The sequence below is a fragment of the Moschus berezovskii genome, chromosome 18, assembly GCF_049115385.1.
Source record: "Moschus berezovskii isolate FMDL1 chromosome 18, NW_MosBer_1.0, whole genome shotgun sequence".
Classification (NCBI taxonomy): Eukaryota; Metazoa; Chordata; class Mammalia; order Artiodactyla; family Moschidae; genus Moschus; species Moschus berezovskii.
The window spans coordinates 43,274,346-43,290,457 of NC_142477.1; the positions used below are offsets into that span (position 1 = coordinate 43,274,346).

The window sequence follows — 16,112 nt, forward strand, 5'->3', positions numbered from 1 at the left end:
AATAAATTTTCTTTTTAAAAATGATCATTAATTAAATAATTTTATTTCTTTGTCCATTAGCCCAGTTTACAATGGGAGTGCAGTGGATATATCTGTCTGGAGAAAGAAGAGGGGAAGAATAAAAAAGTAGAAAGCTGTCACTTTGATGAGTGAAACTGTCAGAGAAGAAGGAAGCCTGAAGCAATCACTTGCTGGCGACCAGCCTCCACAGTGGTAATTCAGGCCCACATGAAGACGCTGAGAAGTCAATCACAGTACCAACATGTGTAACAGCCCTAAGCACCACAATCAGCACAAAACTTATGCTTGGAAAATGAAAATAATTAGGTGCACATTTAAAATGCACCGCTAAAAAGGGAGGGACCAAAGCCACAAGCATGGACCTCTTTTCATGCCCAACATCAGGTTAATGTCATGCTTGTAATTTACTAAACCAGTTGGGTGAGCATGTGGAAGGCAGCTGTGGCCATGGGCACTGGGTTATCTGCACCAGATAGACACCTTTTTCACATTTTTGAGTATCTATATGGCCAGTCCTGAATGACAGAGAGCAGGTTTTTTGTGGGCTTTGCTACATGAATGTTAGCTCTTTAGGAATGCTCTAAGATCTGGCCAGTTTGGCCTCAGTATGGGGTCCAGGCCAGATCTGATTCATCCTGCTGCCTTCTTCCCAGGAACTAGCCCCTTTGTTACCCATTCTTTTGACCCAAGGAAGATTCAGCCTAGTCAAAGGGAATGTAGTTGGTAGCCTCCAAGTGAACTCTGCTTTTAAGAGTTCCAGCCTTATGATGTTAACCTAAAAGAATAGTCCAGGAATTAGCTAGCAGAGAGCAATCAAAAGGATCAGTCAGGCCATTCTTGGACTAGTGCAAACCTTCAGGAAGGATTTGATGACAGACCTGAAACAGGGACTTAGAGTGTAGAGTAGGGATTGAGGCAGAAATGGCAAGAGAGGATACAAATCAATCTTAGAATAAAATCTTTTCATAAAATACACAAACAATGACAAGAATTGTCCACCTAATCATGGTGATTCTTCGTTTTCTTTTGCAACGTACATTCCCAGGAGAGTGTGAGGGACACTAGTGTCCCAGTTTTTCAAATACAGAAAATAAAATATTTGTTTCCAAATTTTCAACTTCTACTTTTGAAGGCTAAACTTAAGTTTTAAGAATCATGTACCAAGAGAGGGTAGAGGTAAACCTCATATAACATTTTTTCAGTATTATGTTCTGGATTCTTATTTTCATTTTCGTAAAGCTGCTTTGGAAAGTACATGTAAATGAGTAGTAAGAAAAACAGCTCTATTAGTAACAAGTCCAGTTTATCAGCAATGTGCTAAAAATCTCTAATCCTAATTCTCCCAACAGGGTGCCTTAACTTTTATATTTAAAATACTCTTCATCATGAAAAGTTAACAAAGACCAATTCAAATTGTTCTCCATTTTAGGAGCTTCAAATGCAAAGAGAATTGGAAAAAAAAATTTATTAGCAGAGGGTGATTTTAAGTGGAACTTCCCACCTCGCCTTCAAACTCTTACTAACAACCACCTGACAGGGTGACAGTGATGCAATGTGGTCACAAAAGATCGGGGGGTAGAACGTGCAGTTTCCTTTTTCAATGCTGACACAATCCTGGAGCTTACTACTTAACAGGAAGCCCAGACAACAGAAGTGACTGACAGATCTCCACCAGTTCTTTTTACATCTGCTACCAAATGTGTGTTTCGGACCCCTGATATTCATGTGGAAACAACACAAACAACAGATTGACGTTATATCAATGTACCCACATGGTGCCTTATACAATTATGTCCTGTAATTAGCTGAAAGCTGGAATGTTTTGTTTCTCCTATTACTCACTTGTTACTGTGTCACTTGAGGATAACTGGAGCGCCAGATAAATTCTTAGGTTTGTACATTCACGAAATAATAAAGGCATGAGTGCCCACTTTAGCATATAAAAGGATCAAGTTATTTATCTATCCTGTGAGATGCGTTATGTTAAAATGCATGTATCCGACCTCTGGAAAGAGACTTTCCTAGGAACTGAAATTATGAAGGCTCACACAATCTCACTTTACGGTTTAAAAAAAATGATGAATTGGTTATAATTATGCCATAAAGTTTTACAACCTTTTTTTTTTTTAGTTTTCAGTTCTGACTTTAGCAAGTAAAATATTAATAGAACAGTTCTGACTGTAGCAAGTAAAATAGAAAGAAGGGAATAACAAGAAGCCAAATTGTAATTCAAAGATGAAAAGGTAGAGCAAATAGGCTTTTCCAAGAATTGACCAGTGAGGTAATAACTGGACAATTGTTTTACTTGAAAACAATTTCAGTCTCTCTGCATCAGCCTTTCCAAGGATTCATGGTGAAGGTGTCTAAATCCGACTGTTAACCGAGCCCTGACACGAAACTCAGTCTAACCGTTCTCACGGGCCAGAGAAGTTCCCCGAAGGAGGACAAAGGTCTCCGCGGTTCGACACGCAGCCCTCCGCAGTCACCGTCCGTCCCCTGGAGGGCCGCGCGCCGGCTCTCCGCAGCCGCAGGTCTCTGCCACTTGCGACTGGAGAAGTTGCTGTCCCGGCTCCTCCCCAACCCCAGCCTTTTTTTTTTTTTTGCCTCGGCACTGCCAACGAACCCCTTTCGTGGTGAGAGTATGGATGCCTCGTCGTTTCCCCGCCCAACCCTGGTGCCCACTCGCCCATCCAGCCACCACGACAGTCAGGCGCACCCTTACTTCTGATCCGGGGCCACTCGCGCACGCACCCTATTTCTCCTCCCGGGGTTGCGGGCGTGCGCACACACACACACACACACCTCGACAGCTCCCAGGTAGAGTCCTAAGCCGCTGACCTCCCTCCCCAGCACCCAGATGTTGCAACTCGGCTGAAGAAGGTGCGAGAAATAGCCCACTTGGAGAGGGAGACAGCGAGGAAGAAAAGATGCCGGTTTCAGAGCTGTCCTGGACGCCGAGTTCAAGTAGCTAAGAGAGTGCACAGGAGAATACCGGGACTCCCTCAGGGTCCCCGCAGACCGCGGCCTCTCCGCACCACCTGCCTGGAGCAGGGAGGCCAAGCCTCCACCGTCCCAGCTCCCCGGTGGCCTGGAAAGCCGCAGGCGAGCAGCCGGCAGAGGCGCGGTGGGACCCGCGCCGCCCGGGGCCCCGCCCTCCGGCCAGCAGCGCTTCCTCGCCGCGCACAGGAGCGAGCGAGCGCCCCGCCCACTTTACGTCTGGCCAATGGGCGCCCAGGCCGCCCGCGGTGTGGCCCCGCCCCCGCCAGGGAAACTTGAAGCTGCAGAAAAGTTTGTACAGAGGCTGGACCGGCAAGAGCGGAGCTGGAAACCCGGCAGCCCCAGAGGAAGATGAACCGCCCCGGGTCAGAGCCTCGGGCCGAGGGGACCTCAAGCCGCCCCCAGGGCGTCAGAAGCGCCCTCAGCTGTAGCCGCCAGCCCCGGTAGCCGCCCACGCTGCCCTGGGCTGGGAGGAGGGCGGCCCGAGCCGGGTACCCAGGCTCGGTGCCACCTGCGCGTGCCGCCGCACACCTGAGAGCTGTCCGCCCACGGACGATTCCCGCGGGCTCCGCAAAGCTTGGATCGTCTTTGAAGAAACGAAGGAAAAGACGAGGGAAAAAAGCAATCCATGATCAGGCTTCACTGACCCATCTCGCTGCCCTTCTGTTTCTCCAAGTTTTTGAAAGCTGACCACTGACCCCAGTTCCGGAAAACTGGCAGCCACCGAGAGCAGGCTCTGAGAAGGCAGAGGCTTGGCAAGCTCCACGTTGAGCAGGGCACGGCTGAGGGCAGGCTGAAGGCTTGTCCAGGACCTCTGAGGCTTGACCCTGGGGGCTTACGTAACTGCAACCTCCGCGGCTTCCACAGGTGAGGCAGGTTTGGGGGCACTGGGCAGAGAGCGGTGCGGGCGCCCCTTGAGCGTAGCCAGGAAATGAAGAGTGCTCTTTTCCAATTATCTTCCATAACTTGTTTTCAGCGAGACTTTTATTGACTCAGAATCTGTCGGGAAAACGAGCAAGCCACTTTTCCCTTGAGATAGGTCTTGTTCATCTTGGCAGTGGAATGAGTTGGGTTGGGGAGAGGAGAGAAAGACAGTTATCAGCCTATAAATATTAATGCCCGTAGAGTGGTGCTGCCGGCAGGACTTATCTGGAGCCTGGAGATTTCGGTAGCTGCAGTTGGTAAGGGGCTACAGTCCACACTGTTGTATCGAGTTGCTCCCCCGATCTCATCAGCATATTGTTTCTTGGCAGCGGGTCCGACACCTTTTTGCAGGTGGTAATTTCTGCTCATCGCCTCTTCGTCTCTCTCCTATTCTCCACAGACCCAGCCTCGCACTCCAAGGCAGTGTACCGTCGGCCACCACCATGACTGCCCCTGGGACCAATGCATCATCCTCCCAGGCCTCCAATCCACTGAACAGCCCAGTGACCATCCCGGCGGTGATGTTCATCTTCGGGGTGGTGGGCAACCTGGTGGCCATCGTGGTGCTCTGCAAGTCGCGCAAAGAGCAGAAGGAGACGACTTTCTACACACTGGTATGCGGGCTGGCGGTCACCGACCTGCTGGGCACGTTGCTGGTGAGCCCGGTGACCATCGCCACCTACTTGAAGGGCCAGTGGCCCGGGGGCCACGCGCTGTGCGAGTACAGCACCTTCATCCTGCTCTTCTTTGGCCTGTCGGGGCTCAGCATCATCTGTGCGATGAGTATCGAGCGCTACCTGGCCATCAACCACGCCTACTTCTACAGCCACTACGTGGACAAGCGGCTGGCGGGGCTCACACTCTTCGCGGTCTACGCGTCCAACGTGCTCTTCTGCGCGCTGCCCAGCATGGGCCTGGGCAGTTCGCGGCTGCAGTACCCGGCCACCTGGTGCTTCATCGACTGGACCACCAACGTGACGGCGCACGCCGCCTTCTCCTATATGTATGCGGGCTTCAGTTCCTTCCTCATCCTCGCCACCGTGCTCTGCAACGTGCTCGTGTGCGGCGCGCTGCTCCGCATGCACCGCCAGTTCATGCGCCGCACCTCGCTGGGCACCGAGCAGCAGCACCACGCGGCCACCGCCGCCGTCGCCTTGGCCCCGACCGCCTGCCGGGCTCCCCCGGCAGCCTCCTCCCCCGCCCTGCCGCGCCTCAGCGACTTTCGCCGCCGCCGGAGCTTCCGCCGCATCGCGGGCGCCGAGATCCAGATGGTCATCTTACTCATCGCCACCTCCCTGGTGGTGCTCATCTGCTCCATCCCGCTTGTGGTGAGTGGCAGGGGCCAGGGCCCCACTCGGCCCTTTTCCTGCGTCCACCTCCCTGCTGCATCGCCCGCTCCCTTCTCTCCCTCTCTTCGACCCCCGGCCCCCGACGTGTCTCCTCCAGGTCGGGGCTGGGGTCCCCACGCTGGGCTTCTCAGAGCAGGCCTAGGCTCTTTTTAGGCCCCGTCGCTAGCGAGGTGCAGCAGGTGCTTTTCCGCTACATCGCCGAGTTTCTTTCCCCGAAAGCCTGGTTTCCTCTCCCGCCCGGGACAGCCCCTACCTCTGGCTGCCTGACAGTGGCCTTGAGCCTTCCGAGAACGCGCGCCGCTCTCCATCAGATGTAGAGAGGAAACCGCTGTAGTGTGACTGAGCCCCATCCTCAGGCGGAATCCGAACCGTCGGGGCCGGTGATTTCTTTAGTGTCCACTCCTTACAGTAGTAGGGTTTTTAGTGTTCTGATTTATGTCCGTGTTTTTTTTTTTTCTTTTGGTAGCTTATGTCGAATTTTAGAGCTTGAAGGGATATTGGGTGCATTTTGGTCTCACTCCTTAACTTAGGAGTGACTTGCTTAAAATAATCCCGCAGAACTAGACTGTCAAGCTAAATTCCTTGCTCTTTGCCATGCAGTGAGTCTCAGGGAAAACATCTCGATGCACATGTGGCCCTGCACGGGCAAGGCCCAGAGCTTCATTCTTTCTAGGGGCCAGGAAAGCAAGGTGTTTCAGGGGACCTATTAAGGGCAGGCTGATGCATCTGGGGTATTGAATTCACGTCTCAACTGTAAGAGGTAGAGTGAGATGGGGCTTTAGAGATGGTCATCTTATTTATTGCCAAGCCAAAGCTTTGCAACTTGAGATGAACTCAGACCAATCTAACCCCAAGGCTGCTTCTGTAATATGACATCATGTCTCCCTCCTAGAACACTTCTAATTTTGGCCTTCGAAACAGTGTGTGCGAGTTGGGTTTTGGTACAGTTTAATTTAAGGACACCATCTTCTTTAAAATTGCCTGTGCATTAACTTTTAAATCTTTTAAAATATTACAAGCAGGAAGTTTGAAAGTCTGCCTAGTTCTCCTCTCTTTGCACTAGAAACCCATGGGCAGATGCACATAATACTTCATCTAGAGTTTCTCATGAAAGCAACTCGTCCTGAGTTTTTCTGTATCTCAAAACACCACATTCCTGGAAATTCTAAACTATCAACTTGAAAAAGTTGGTTTTGTTTTTCTTGAATGCTGATTGGGAGCATGAGAAAATAAATGTTATAAGCAATTATTCCATCTTTTCCCTTACTAATACTGTTCAGAGATTTTAAGATAAAAATATTATATCATAAAATTAATATTATATCTAATAAAATATTTTAATATAAAATATTATATATAATTACCATTCCATTCCGTCGTGTCCGACTCTTTGCGACCCCATGGACTGTAGCCTACCAGGCTTCTCCGTCCATGGGATTCTCCAGGCAAGAATACTGGAGTGGGTTACCGTTTCCTTCTCCAGGGGATCTTCCTGACCCAGGGATCGAACCCGGGTCTCCCGCATTGGAGGCAGATGCTTTAACCTCTGAGGCACCAGGGAATTAACAGATGGATAAAATTCCATCTGTAAATGGAACTCCAAGGTGGCAGAGAGCCAGTGTACAGTAGCTTCTTGCCAATTTGTATAAACAGAAGTAAATATAATTGGCCAGAAGGGCCTTTAAACCGTCCCAGGACCCAGGATAATTTACAGAGTTAATTGAGCCACGTAAACATATTTTACTGTCTGTAATGGCACCTTTAGAATAGAGGGAGATTTTAGAAGAAACAACTCTCTGGCTGGGGCCTCCTTCTGTGGCCTCTGCCTTATGTTTTACAGAACAGTAAATGCCAGAGTGAGTGGTTGTTATTTACACAGAACATCCACTTTAAGGAACTGAGGAATCAGAGCTAGAGGTTTAGCAACACGCACATAACTTTTAAACTGTGTTTTGGTTGGAGGCAAGCATGCGAATCTGTTGATGACCACACAGTCACAGATGAACTGTTCTCTTCAAAGCCTCTTATGGGCTGAAATGGTAGATCTGATGGCAAAGCCATTTATCACGAAGCCCTTGACATTATTTGAGAAACAAGAGGCAAGAAATTATAGGAGTTATATTTGTGGTTTGCAGACTGACCACATTTAAACTAACAAGGATTGTCTACTCTTTGTAAAGTCAGTGTTGTGTAGTGATATTAAGTGTTTTTACCCTGCAAATTGAAAATGGCTCAGCTGAGAAATAATCACATAGACAAACTTTTGGAAGTAATAAGAAATCATACAAGTAATGGTAGCTTCAGAATAGATTTAATTGTAAATTAATGATAAGAATGATGTCATTATATTACTCACCCACCCACAGTTTAGCAATGACTGAAAGAATTAAAAGGGGAGCATCCACAACTGTAGCCTTCCTTGGATCACTTTTACAACTTTCTTGGTGGGTTTGTTTTTTTTTTTTTCACATTTCTCACATTCATGTTGTAATTTGAGTTGAAAATTTCTGAACTCTGACTTTTAAAACAGTCGGATCTATCTTCAGTTTCAAGAAAACTAATGAAGAATCTCTTTTAACTTTATCAAATCAAGTTGGTTAGTAATCCTATTTGAGGCAAATCAAACCCTTCCAAACATTTAAAATGCTTTGGAAATAATAGAGCAAATACAGTTTATGTGCAGTTTCACAAATCTTGACTTAAAATACAGAAGGAAAACAAGCATCATTGCAAAGCAGCCACATTTTTGTCTTTCAGTTACCAGAGAAAGAAAAACGACAGTGGCTCTTAGAAGGCAGTTGATATTGAATTCAGTATAAAAGTCAATTTTAATTTGTTCTCCAAAATATATATATTCCATAAATAGAACTTGGAATGGAAATTTGAGAAAGGTTGGAAAAATTAATTGCAGTTATATAAGGAACTGTGCTGAAGTTGCAAAATTTTCTAAAGTGAGTCATAAGCAATGAAGAGAAAAGATGTAAATACAATCAACAGGGAACATTGCATGACAAGGTTTAGCGGGACAAGGTTAATGTCATTTTGTCTGTTCTGTTTATAAGCAGTCTCTGGTTTTTGAAATACAAGGGAAGCTAAAGAAATGAAAGAGTTTATGCTCAAAATAAATAAAAGGGAATGAATTCTTTAGAAATATGCAAGTGAGACAGCCTAAGGTCCTGGTGTTATATGCTGCAGCTGGATCAATGTCTGGTACCTAATTTTGATACTAATGTTAGACATTATTGTAATCCAGTCTTTGGCCTCAGGGCTAAACGGTTACACTACAAGATTCGAAAGGCATTTTCCCCCATGCACAGGCATGCTACGGCAGTATTTATTGCTTACTTGTTTCTTATATTTTCTTTCTTCTTACTCTGAAGTAGCAAGCCTTCACCTCTATTAAAAGTAGAATGGCCAGTTTGATTCATTTTCTCTCTGGGAGGAGTGAAACAGGAGAATAGCTTCCTTTAAGTGTTTATTTGGTTCCTTACTTATAAACTAGTTGTCTGTATAAGCCTTCATCAGCATTTGATCGCCAAAGGTTTATTAGAGCAGAGGAAAACTGTGTAAATAGATACACTTTTGTTTACTGCAGGCAGACTGGAAGTGGAAACTAAAAGAAACTGATGGGGTTCCAGATGAGTTAAAAATCACATCTAGAGGTACATGAAGAATGCCATAAATCCAGGCACTATTACAGCAGAACCTGAAGGATTTGATCATTTTTCAAATAAATTTGGCTAAAATTTTTAAAAGTAGCAATTCCCAAAAGCAGAATTTTAGCCAGAACATAAAATTGCAGACCCAGGAGTTGTACCTTGAAGACTGTGGAGTAGCACATAAAAGTAAGGTTGTTTTCCCTGCTTCTTCTGAGTCTTTAAAGAAGCTCTAGGAAGAAAGGAGGGCTGACCAATATTTTCACCGTGTCTGCACCTCAGATTCCTCCACTGCAGATATTGACTTTATTTCATGCTATTTCCTGGGTGGCTGTGAGTGAGTCCTAGGCTAAGGCTCTTTTCACCATGCTTTGCTAACCTGTCAAGGCTTGATTTTATGGAACATCTGCTAACAAGATCTCTTCCCCCCAGAGCTGAAGTGATTCTTGAAGGTTCTTGTTAGAATGTTGAAAGTTAAGGGTTCAAAGAAACTAAACACTTCAGAAGTAAGTTTTCAGTGTACACACTGACCTGGAGAGGTGAAGCAGTTGGACTGCAGTTAAATGGCTGGTCAGTGATGCACAGGGAAGGAGAACCGAGCTCTCATTCCACCACCCACCAAAACTCTCTCCTTTACTTAGAGATTTTTGTCACCAAATTAAAAAAAAAAAAAAAAAAAGGAAGTGGGAAGAATTTCTAGTAACAGCTGTGTCAATTTGAGACCCTTCACAGGGCAGTTAGATAACTGATCACACACAGATCATTCCTTTCATGTGCTTGGAACAGAGAACAAGGAGCACAGACAAATCCAATCACAGGTTCTCGTCATTTATTGGAAAGCATTTCTATTTCAACAGTCAACTACCAAATCAGTCTAATCAAAATTTCAACATTCCTTTTCAAATAGACATTCCCTGCCAACAGGTTAATTCATTAAACAGGAAATAAGTGTTTTAGATACCATGCGCGTCATTAACTATACCCCAAAGCGACCTCTAAGCTGTGGTTTTCATATTATTGATATATTCCACAGTAGCCGAGCTTCCACATATTTGTACTAAGTCCTTTCATGATTTTGCTCATAAATTATATGGAGCAGAGAGCCAGGATTTGAACAGAACTGGGCATTTATCTTTACAACATGTAGCCTTCCTTATAGCTTTCCCGTCATCACATTTAATTTGGGGTTTATCATATTTTTTCCAAGTTATGTTCCTGAATTCTAATCTCTAGCCGTCCTCAACAAGTTTAGAATATTGTCATGCATGCCAGTTCTAACAATAAGCCACATGTGCAAATCTGCAGCTACTGAAGAAATAGACTAATAGAATTGCAAGAGACTATATACATTGTTTGTATTCTGTGAATTCTTTTAAGGTGTTCCCCTACCCACCTCCCACTCAGAGGTTCGGTTTTCTCAGCAGCACACTCTTCCAACACTGAAAACTGCCTGAACACGTTTATTTGTGTAACATACAGAGCCTGTTGGACAAGAATTGCAGAAAAGTGCTCTCTCCTCCCTTCGTGACGCTGGAGTCCTGCTGTGGATGGTCCCATCTTAATCTGGGGTCTACCCCTTTGGGGAAGCAAATCAAGTAAAGCCTTTAAAGTGAGGCAGAGATGGCTATTTTTGAAATCTAGTGAGGTGCGTGGAGCTTTTGTTCACTTTTGTCTTCTTTTTCTCTATTTAAGTCAGTCTCCATTGAGATCGTGCTGCAAAGGAAAGCTCCATCTTCATTTTTTTCAAATCATTTTACCAGCTTTTGAGAATGTTTTCATCTAAATTTGGAATGTTGCTTTTCATACTCATCTTTGTTGCTACCCCATGAGCTCTGCTTTCCTGAGAAGACATGAAATGACCAGGTTCACTAGCTTATATTAATTGTAAGCCCCCTACCCACCGCCCCCGCCACACACACTATGGACAGTGAAATAAGTCTCCTTTTCATGCCCTTATAGTTTCAATTAATTACCACTGAGCATGAAGTGAGCCACAAAATAATTCTTCGCTTGCCTCTTGTCACCTTGATTATGAAAGTTCACTATTAATTTTTTTTTTCACAACACTGACTTTTCTGAAGGGTCATAGGAATTAAAAAAAAATAAATGGTAACTCCTAGTTTATTCCCTTAAATAGCTACACATTTAATTCCTTCTATAGTCATTTCAGGTGTTAAAAAAATTTCCTCCTTTCAGTAGTAAATGTGTTTCCCTCGAGGAAGCGGTGGGAGAAACAACTACCAATGAAGTATTTCAATGCTAAAATTTTAAGAAATGCAAACTTTAGACTTAAAATTCTGTTCTGAAAGAGGGTCTTGAAGTGCCTGGGCAAACCTCTTAGGGAGGGCTGTGGGACCAATTCCCAAGTAGAGCAACACTGCCACCTACTGGCTGAAAGTCTCAAATTCACCCAAATCCTGCCTTGGGTTTTTTCTGGAGGGGAGAAGGAAATGGCAACCCACTCCACTATTCTTGCCTGGAGAGTCCCAGGGACGGAGGAGCCTGGTGGGCTGCTGTCTATGGGGTCGCACAGAGTCGGACACGACTGAAGCAACTTAGCAGCAGCAGCACACTCAGGGGAGGGCCTGATACTAAATCCAGATTTAAATCCATCATTTCTTTTACTCTTAAGAACCTACTGTGTGATGTGAGTAAAATATAGACCTCATGCTTTGTATTTTACCAATAATTCCATTGTCAGGAGATAATTCTAAAGCAGAAAGCTAGCCAGCCTGGCAAAACAGAAAAAGTAACATGAAAGTTATTCGAAGACCTGAGGCCCAGGCCAGAATCAGCCACCAGCAGGGTGGGGGATTTAAATAAGGTTCTCAAAACTTCCTGGTTTCAGTAACACTTCATCTGAGAAAAGGTCTGTAGACCTGAGGGAATCTCTGTGCCCAGGCACAGCTGAGAACCTCAATGAAGAGTATGGTAGGAAGAAACCAAGATGCTTTGTTCCGTTGGTTTTTGAAAGGACAGGTCAGTCATCCTTCCTCTTGGTAGAATCATTTATACAAACATAGTTTCTAAAAATATTTTAGGAGTTGTCATCATAGGAACTTCACTGCAGGGGGGTGTGAGTTCTGTCCCTAGTCAGGGAACTTAAGATCTCACATGCTGTGTGGTTTGGCCAAAAAAAAATAGTCATAATATACTGTTGTTCATTCTAGTATGCTTTTTATTTAGCTGTCTTCCAGAGATCAAGGGAATAATTTCATCTTATAGCCATTTCACCATTTTATTCTATGAGAGTTACAGGGCTGTATGTAATTGCTTATCCAAAATATTTAGGCCCAAGTATATTAAAAAGCAGAGACATTACTTTGCCAACAAAGGTCCGGCTAGTCAAGGCTATGGTTTTTCCCGTGGTCATGTATGGATGTGAGAGTTGGGACAGTGAAGAAAGCTGATCGCCGAAGAATTGATGCTTTTGAACTGTGGTGTTGGAGAAGACTCTTGAGAGTCCCTTGGACTGCAAGGAGATCCAACCAGTCCATTCTAAAGGAGATCAATCCTGGATGTTCATTGGAGGGACTGATGCTAAAGCTGAAACTGCAATACTTTGGCCACCTCATGCGACGAGTTGACTCACTGGAAAAGACTCTGATGCTGGGAAAGGTTGGGGGCGGGAGGAGAAGGGGACGACAGAGAATGAGATGGCTGGATGGCATCACTGACTCTGTGGACATGAGTTTGAGTGAACTCCGGGAGTTGGTGATGGACAGGGAGGTCTGGCGTGCTGTGTGATTCATGGGGTCTCAGAGAGTCAGACACGACTGAGCGAATGAACTGAACTGAACTGAATGTTTTAAAGTCAGAATTTCTTGGCTCTTAGAAAAGTAATTTAGTAATCTACATATACTATGTAACATCCCCATCAGAAACTGGAATGGGACCTCTGGAGCAAAACATGGGAATATTCACATCAAGTGGAATAAATAAAATTATAAATAGCATCATGGTCTAGTCAGTTCAGGTTTTGCAACCGAAAACAAAACTTTTATACTCTCTTCATTGAGTCTGGTCTCTCCAGAGTGCTCCTGGCTGTTTATTCTAAAATGCTCCAGAGATACAAAGGAGGGGTGGATTCCAGTGGAGGCTTCAGGATGGATTCAGAGTGGCAGATGTTGAACAGAACTATAGTTCCCAAGCAGCAGGGAGCCACTGAAGGTTTAGCAGCCGAGTAGCATAATCAAATCTGCATTTGAGAAATAATCTTCTGGTGGCAGTTTGGAGGATGGTTTGGAGAGAACAGGAAGTGGAGATGGGAAAGCTAGTTTGGTGGTTAATGCAATAATCTAGGTGAGGAATGCAGTTAGAGGGAAAAAAACTGGGAAAGATTTTCTTTTTTTCTTCTTTTATTATTTATTTATTGACACATAATTGGTTTATGGAAAAGGTTTTTGAAGTAAGAGTTGATAACACTAGATTACTATTATAACTAGGGAACAGCTTCATATAGAGAAAATAAAAACTATTCTCTGGCCATTCTAGATGATAATAGATTCAAATATTGGTTTAAAATGTCCAAGTTTAAAAGTTTCTCACTATTCTGTGAGAAAGCACAGAAATGAAGTTAATAAAATTCTTCTCCAGGAACCTTTATGCCTATGTTACCTGTACACACATTGCATTCTTTTATCCATCTTTGACCTAGATATCATAAGGTAGTGACTGATATATTAAAGTTATACTAACTCGATAAATGGTAATCGGTGGTCTTCCTGGTTCCATATATGCTGCTCTTTTCTCGGCACTTTTTTTTTTAACTTTTTAAATTGTTTTGACCACGCTCCAAGGCATGTGGGATCTTAGTTCCCCTATCCAAGGATTGAACCCAGCCCCTCTCCGTTGTAAATACCAGTCTTAACCACTGAACCACCAAGGAAGTCCCCTCTTGGCACTTATTAACAGAAAAGAGGGCAACTAATGTTACTAATGGCTCAGTCGGTAAAGAATCCACCCGCAATGCGAGAGATCTGGGTTCGATCCCTGGGGCGGGAAAAATCCCCTGGAGGAGGTCGTGGCAACCCACTCCAGTATTCTTGTCTGGAGAATCCCATGGACAGAGGAGCCTGGCAGGCTACCGTCCATGGGGACTCAAAGAGTCGGACAGACTGAGCGACTAAGCACTCACAAGGTTACTAAGTCAGATGTGGCATGCATATATTTTCCCCGTTGATGAATGAATGCTAAACACTAAACCCGGGCATCTCCTTTTCGCAGGTGCGGGTGTTCGTCAACCAGTTATATCGGCCACACCTGGAGCCAGTCATCAGCAAAAACCCGGATTTGCAGGCCATCCGAATTGCTTCTGTGAACCCCATCCTGGACCCCTGGATATACATCCTCCTGCGGAAGACAGTGCTCAGTAAAGCCATAGAGAAGATCAAATGCCTTTTCTGCCGAATCGGCGGGTCGCGCAGGGAGCGTTCGGGGCCGCACTGCTCAGACAGCAGACGGACGTCCTCCGCCGTGTCCGGCCACTCCCGCTCCTTCCTCTCCCGGGAGCTGAAGGAGATCAGCAGCACGTCGCAGACCCTCCTGTACACGCCAGAGCTCAGCGACAGCGGCCTCGGGGGAGGCAGGAATCTGCTGCCAGGTGTGCCCGGCGTGGGCCTGACCCAGATAGACAGCACGTCGCTTAGGACTCTGCGGATATCGGAGACCTCAGACTCCTCACAGGGGCAGGACTCGGAGAGCTTCCTACTGGTGGACGAGGTTGGCGGGAGCTGCAGGGCTGGGCCCGCCCCCAAGGGGAGCTCCCTGCAAGTCACGTTTCCCAGTGAAACGCTGAACTTTTCAGAAAAATGTATATAGTAGTGAAGGGAAGACATACAGCACTATTTCTGGAAGCTTCGAAGATCCCGTGCAATAGACACATCAGTGAGCTGTTTGGCCAGTGCTGAGAGGGCTCTTTTCATCCTATCACGCACATTAGAGAACACCCGGGCTTCTGAGCACTTTGCAGACAGATGAGTTTCTCCTTCTGCGTCCTGAGGTCCGAAGCCTTGGCTGCCACCTCGCTGTGATAATAGCGTTTTGGTGACAACTTGATGGCTGGGAAGACGTACCCTCAGTTTTTCTACTTGACAGGAGGACAGCATGTTTTGCTATTTTCATAAAATCAAGAGCTTTATATGTGGCACACAGCAGAAGTCCATGACAGAAGGGCTCTATTCCAATAAACCATAAAGGACTGTCTTGTGGATGATTTAAGGGTCTCACTAAAGCATGAAATGTGAATTTTATTGTTGTAAATATGATTTAAGGTATTTAAAGTATTTTCTTCTCTGTGAGAAGGTTTATTGTTAATACGAGGTATAATAGTTGTGGTAATCCCTCTCCCCCTAGTATAACCAGCTGAAGTTGCAGATGTTAAGATATTTTTCATAACCAAGGTTAGGCCATGGTGTTGAAAATTCAGTGAGTCAGATCTATAAAATAAATACAAATTTTTTAAAGAGTTTAGCACTATTAAAGGAATAAAGCAAGATACTATTTAAGACATGGACATTACAGGCCAAAATATTAAAATTCTTTCCAAGCTATGTGTAATACACAGTGAAAATTGTTTACTGATGCTGCATGTATCTACCCAGAAAACTGTGATTTCAGGAGAACCTAACATGCTGATAAATATTTTGTACTATTGTCTTCATTAGCTGGTACTTTTTAAAATGTAACAAAGCTTTTAAAAAGTGTTAGTAACCCACAATTGAACTGTATAATATAAAAAGTAAGCAGCTTGTTTTCCCCCTTGGAAATGTGTATAGTTTTACTTTCCTAAGGAATGACTTAGAATATTCTTTAAAATTTAAGAAAAAGGCAGATTGCAGCATGAAGGGTTTTACGGGAGATGTGGAAGGATTGATTAAATTAGCCTTTCACAGATGTCGCAACAGAAGAGGTACAAAACTTGGGCATGTAAGAATCATCTTCTAAAAGTTTTGTGTAATGCCCAGTCATGCTGTACGCATATCTGAAGCACCTTTCTCAAAGAAATATTGAGCATGTTTTGTTGCTTACAGTGTCTTCATGAATTGCTTGGTTGTAATTAAATTGAGCCTGATTGTAATGTGGTTTTAAGAAGCAGCTGTGCCAACTGAAATTATTTTGGAGATTATAATAAATAAATACGCTCTATTGGAGTTCCATATCATCA

At 44.7% G+C, this 16,112-nt stretch overlaps 1 protein-coding gene across 1 annotated transcript; it reads left to right on the forward strand.

Moving 5' to 3' along the window:
• Positions 1 to 3,302: 3,302 nt before the first annotated feature.
• PTGER4 (prostaglandin E receptor 4) lies at positions 3,303 to 16,112 on the forward strand. Its single transcript, XM_055422127.2, has 3 exons — positions 3,303 to 3,885; positions 4,343 to 5,270; positions 14,174 to 16,112. Exons 2-3 carry the CDS (start codon positions 4,386 to 4,388, stop codon positions 14,765 to 14,767), a joined length of 1,479 nt encoding a protein of 492 aa, XP_055278102.1. The 5' UTR covers positions 3,303 to 3,885; positions 4,343 to 4,385; the 3' UTR covers positions 14,768 to 16,112.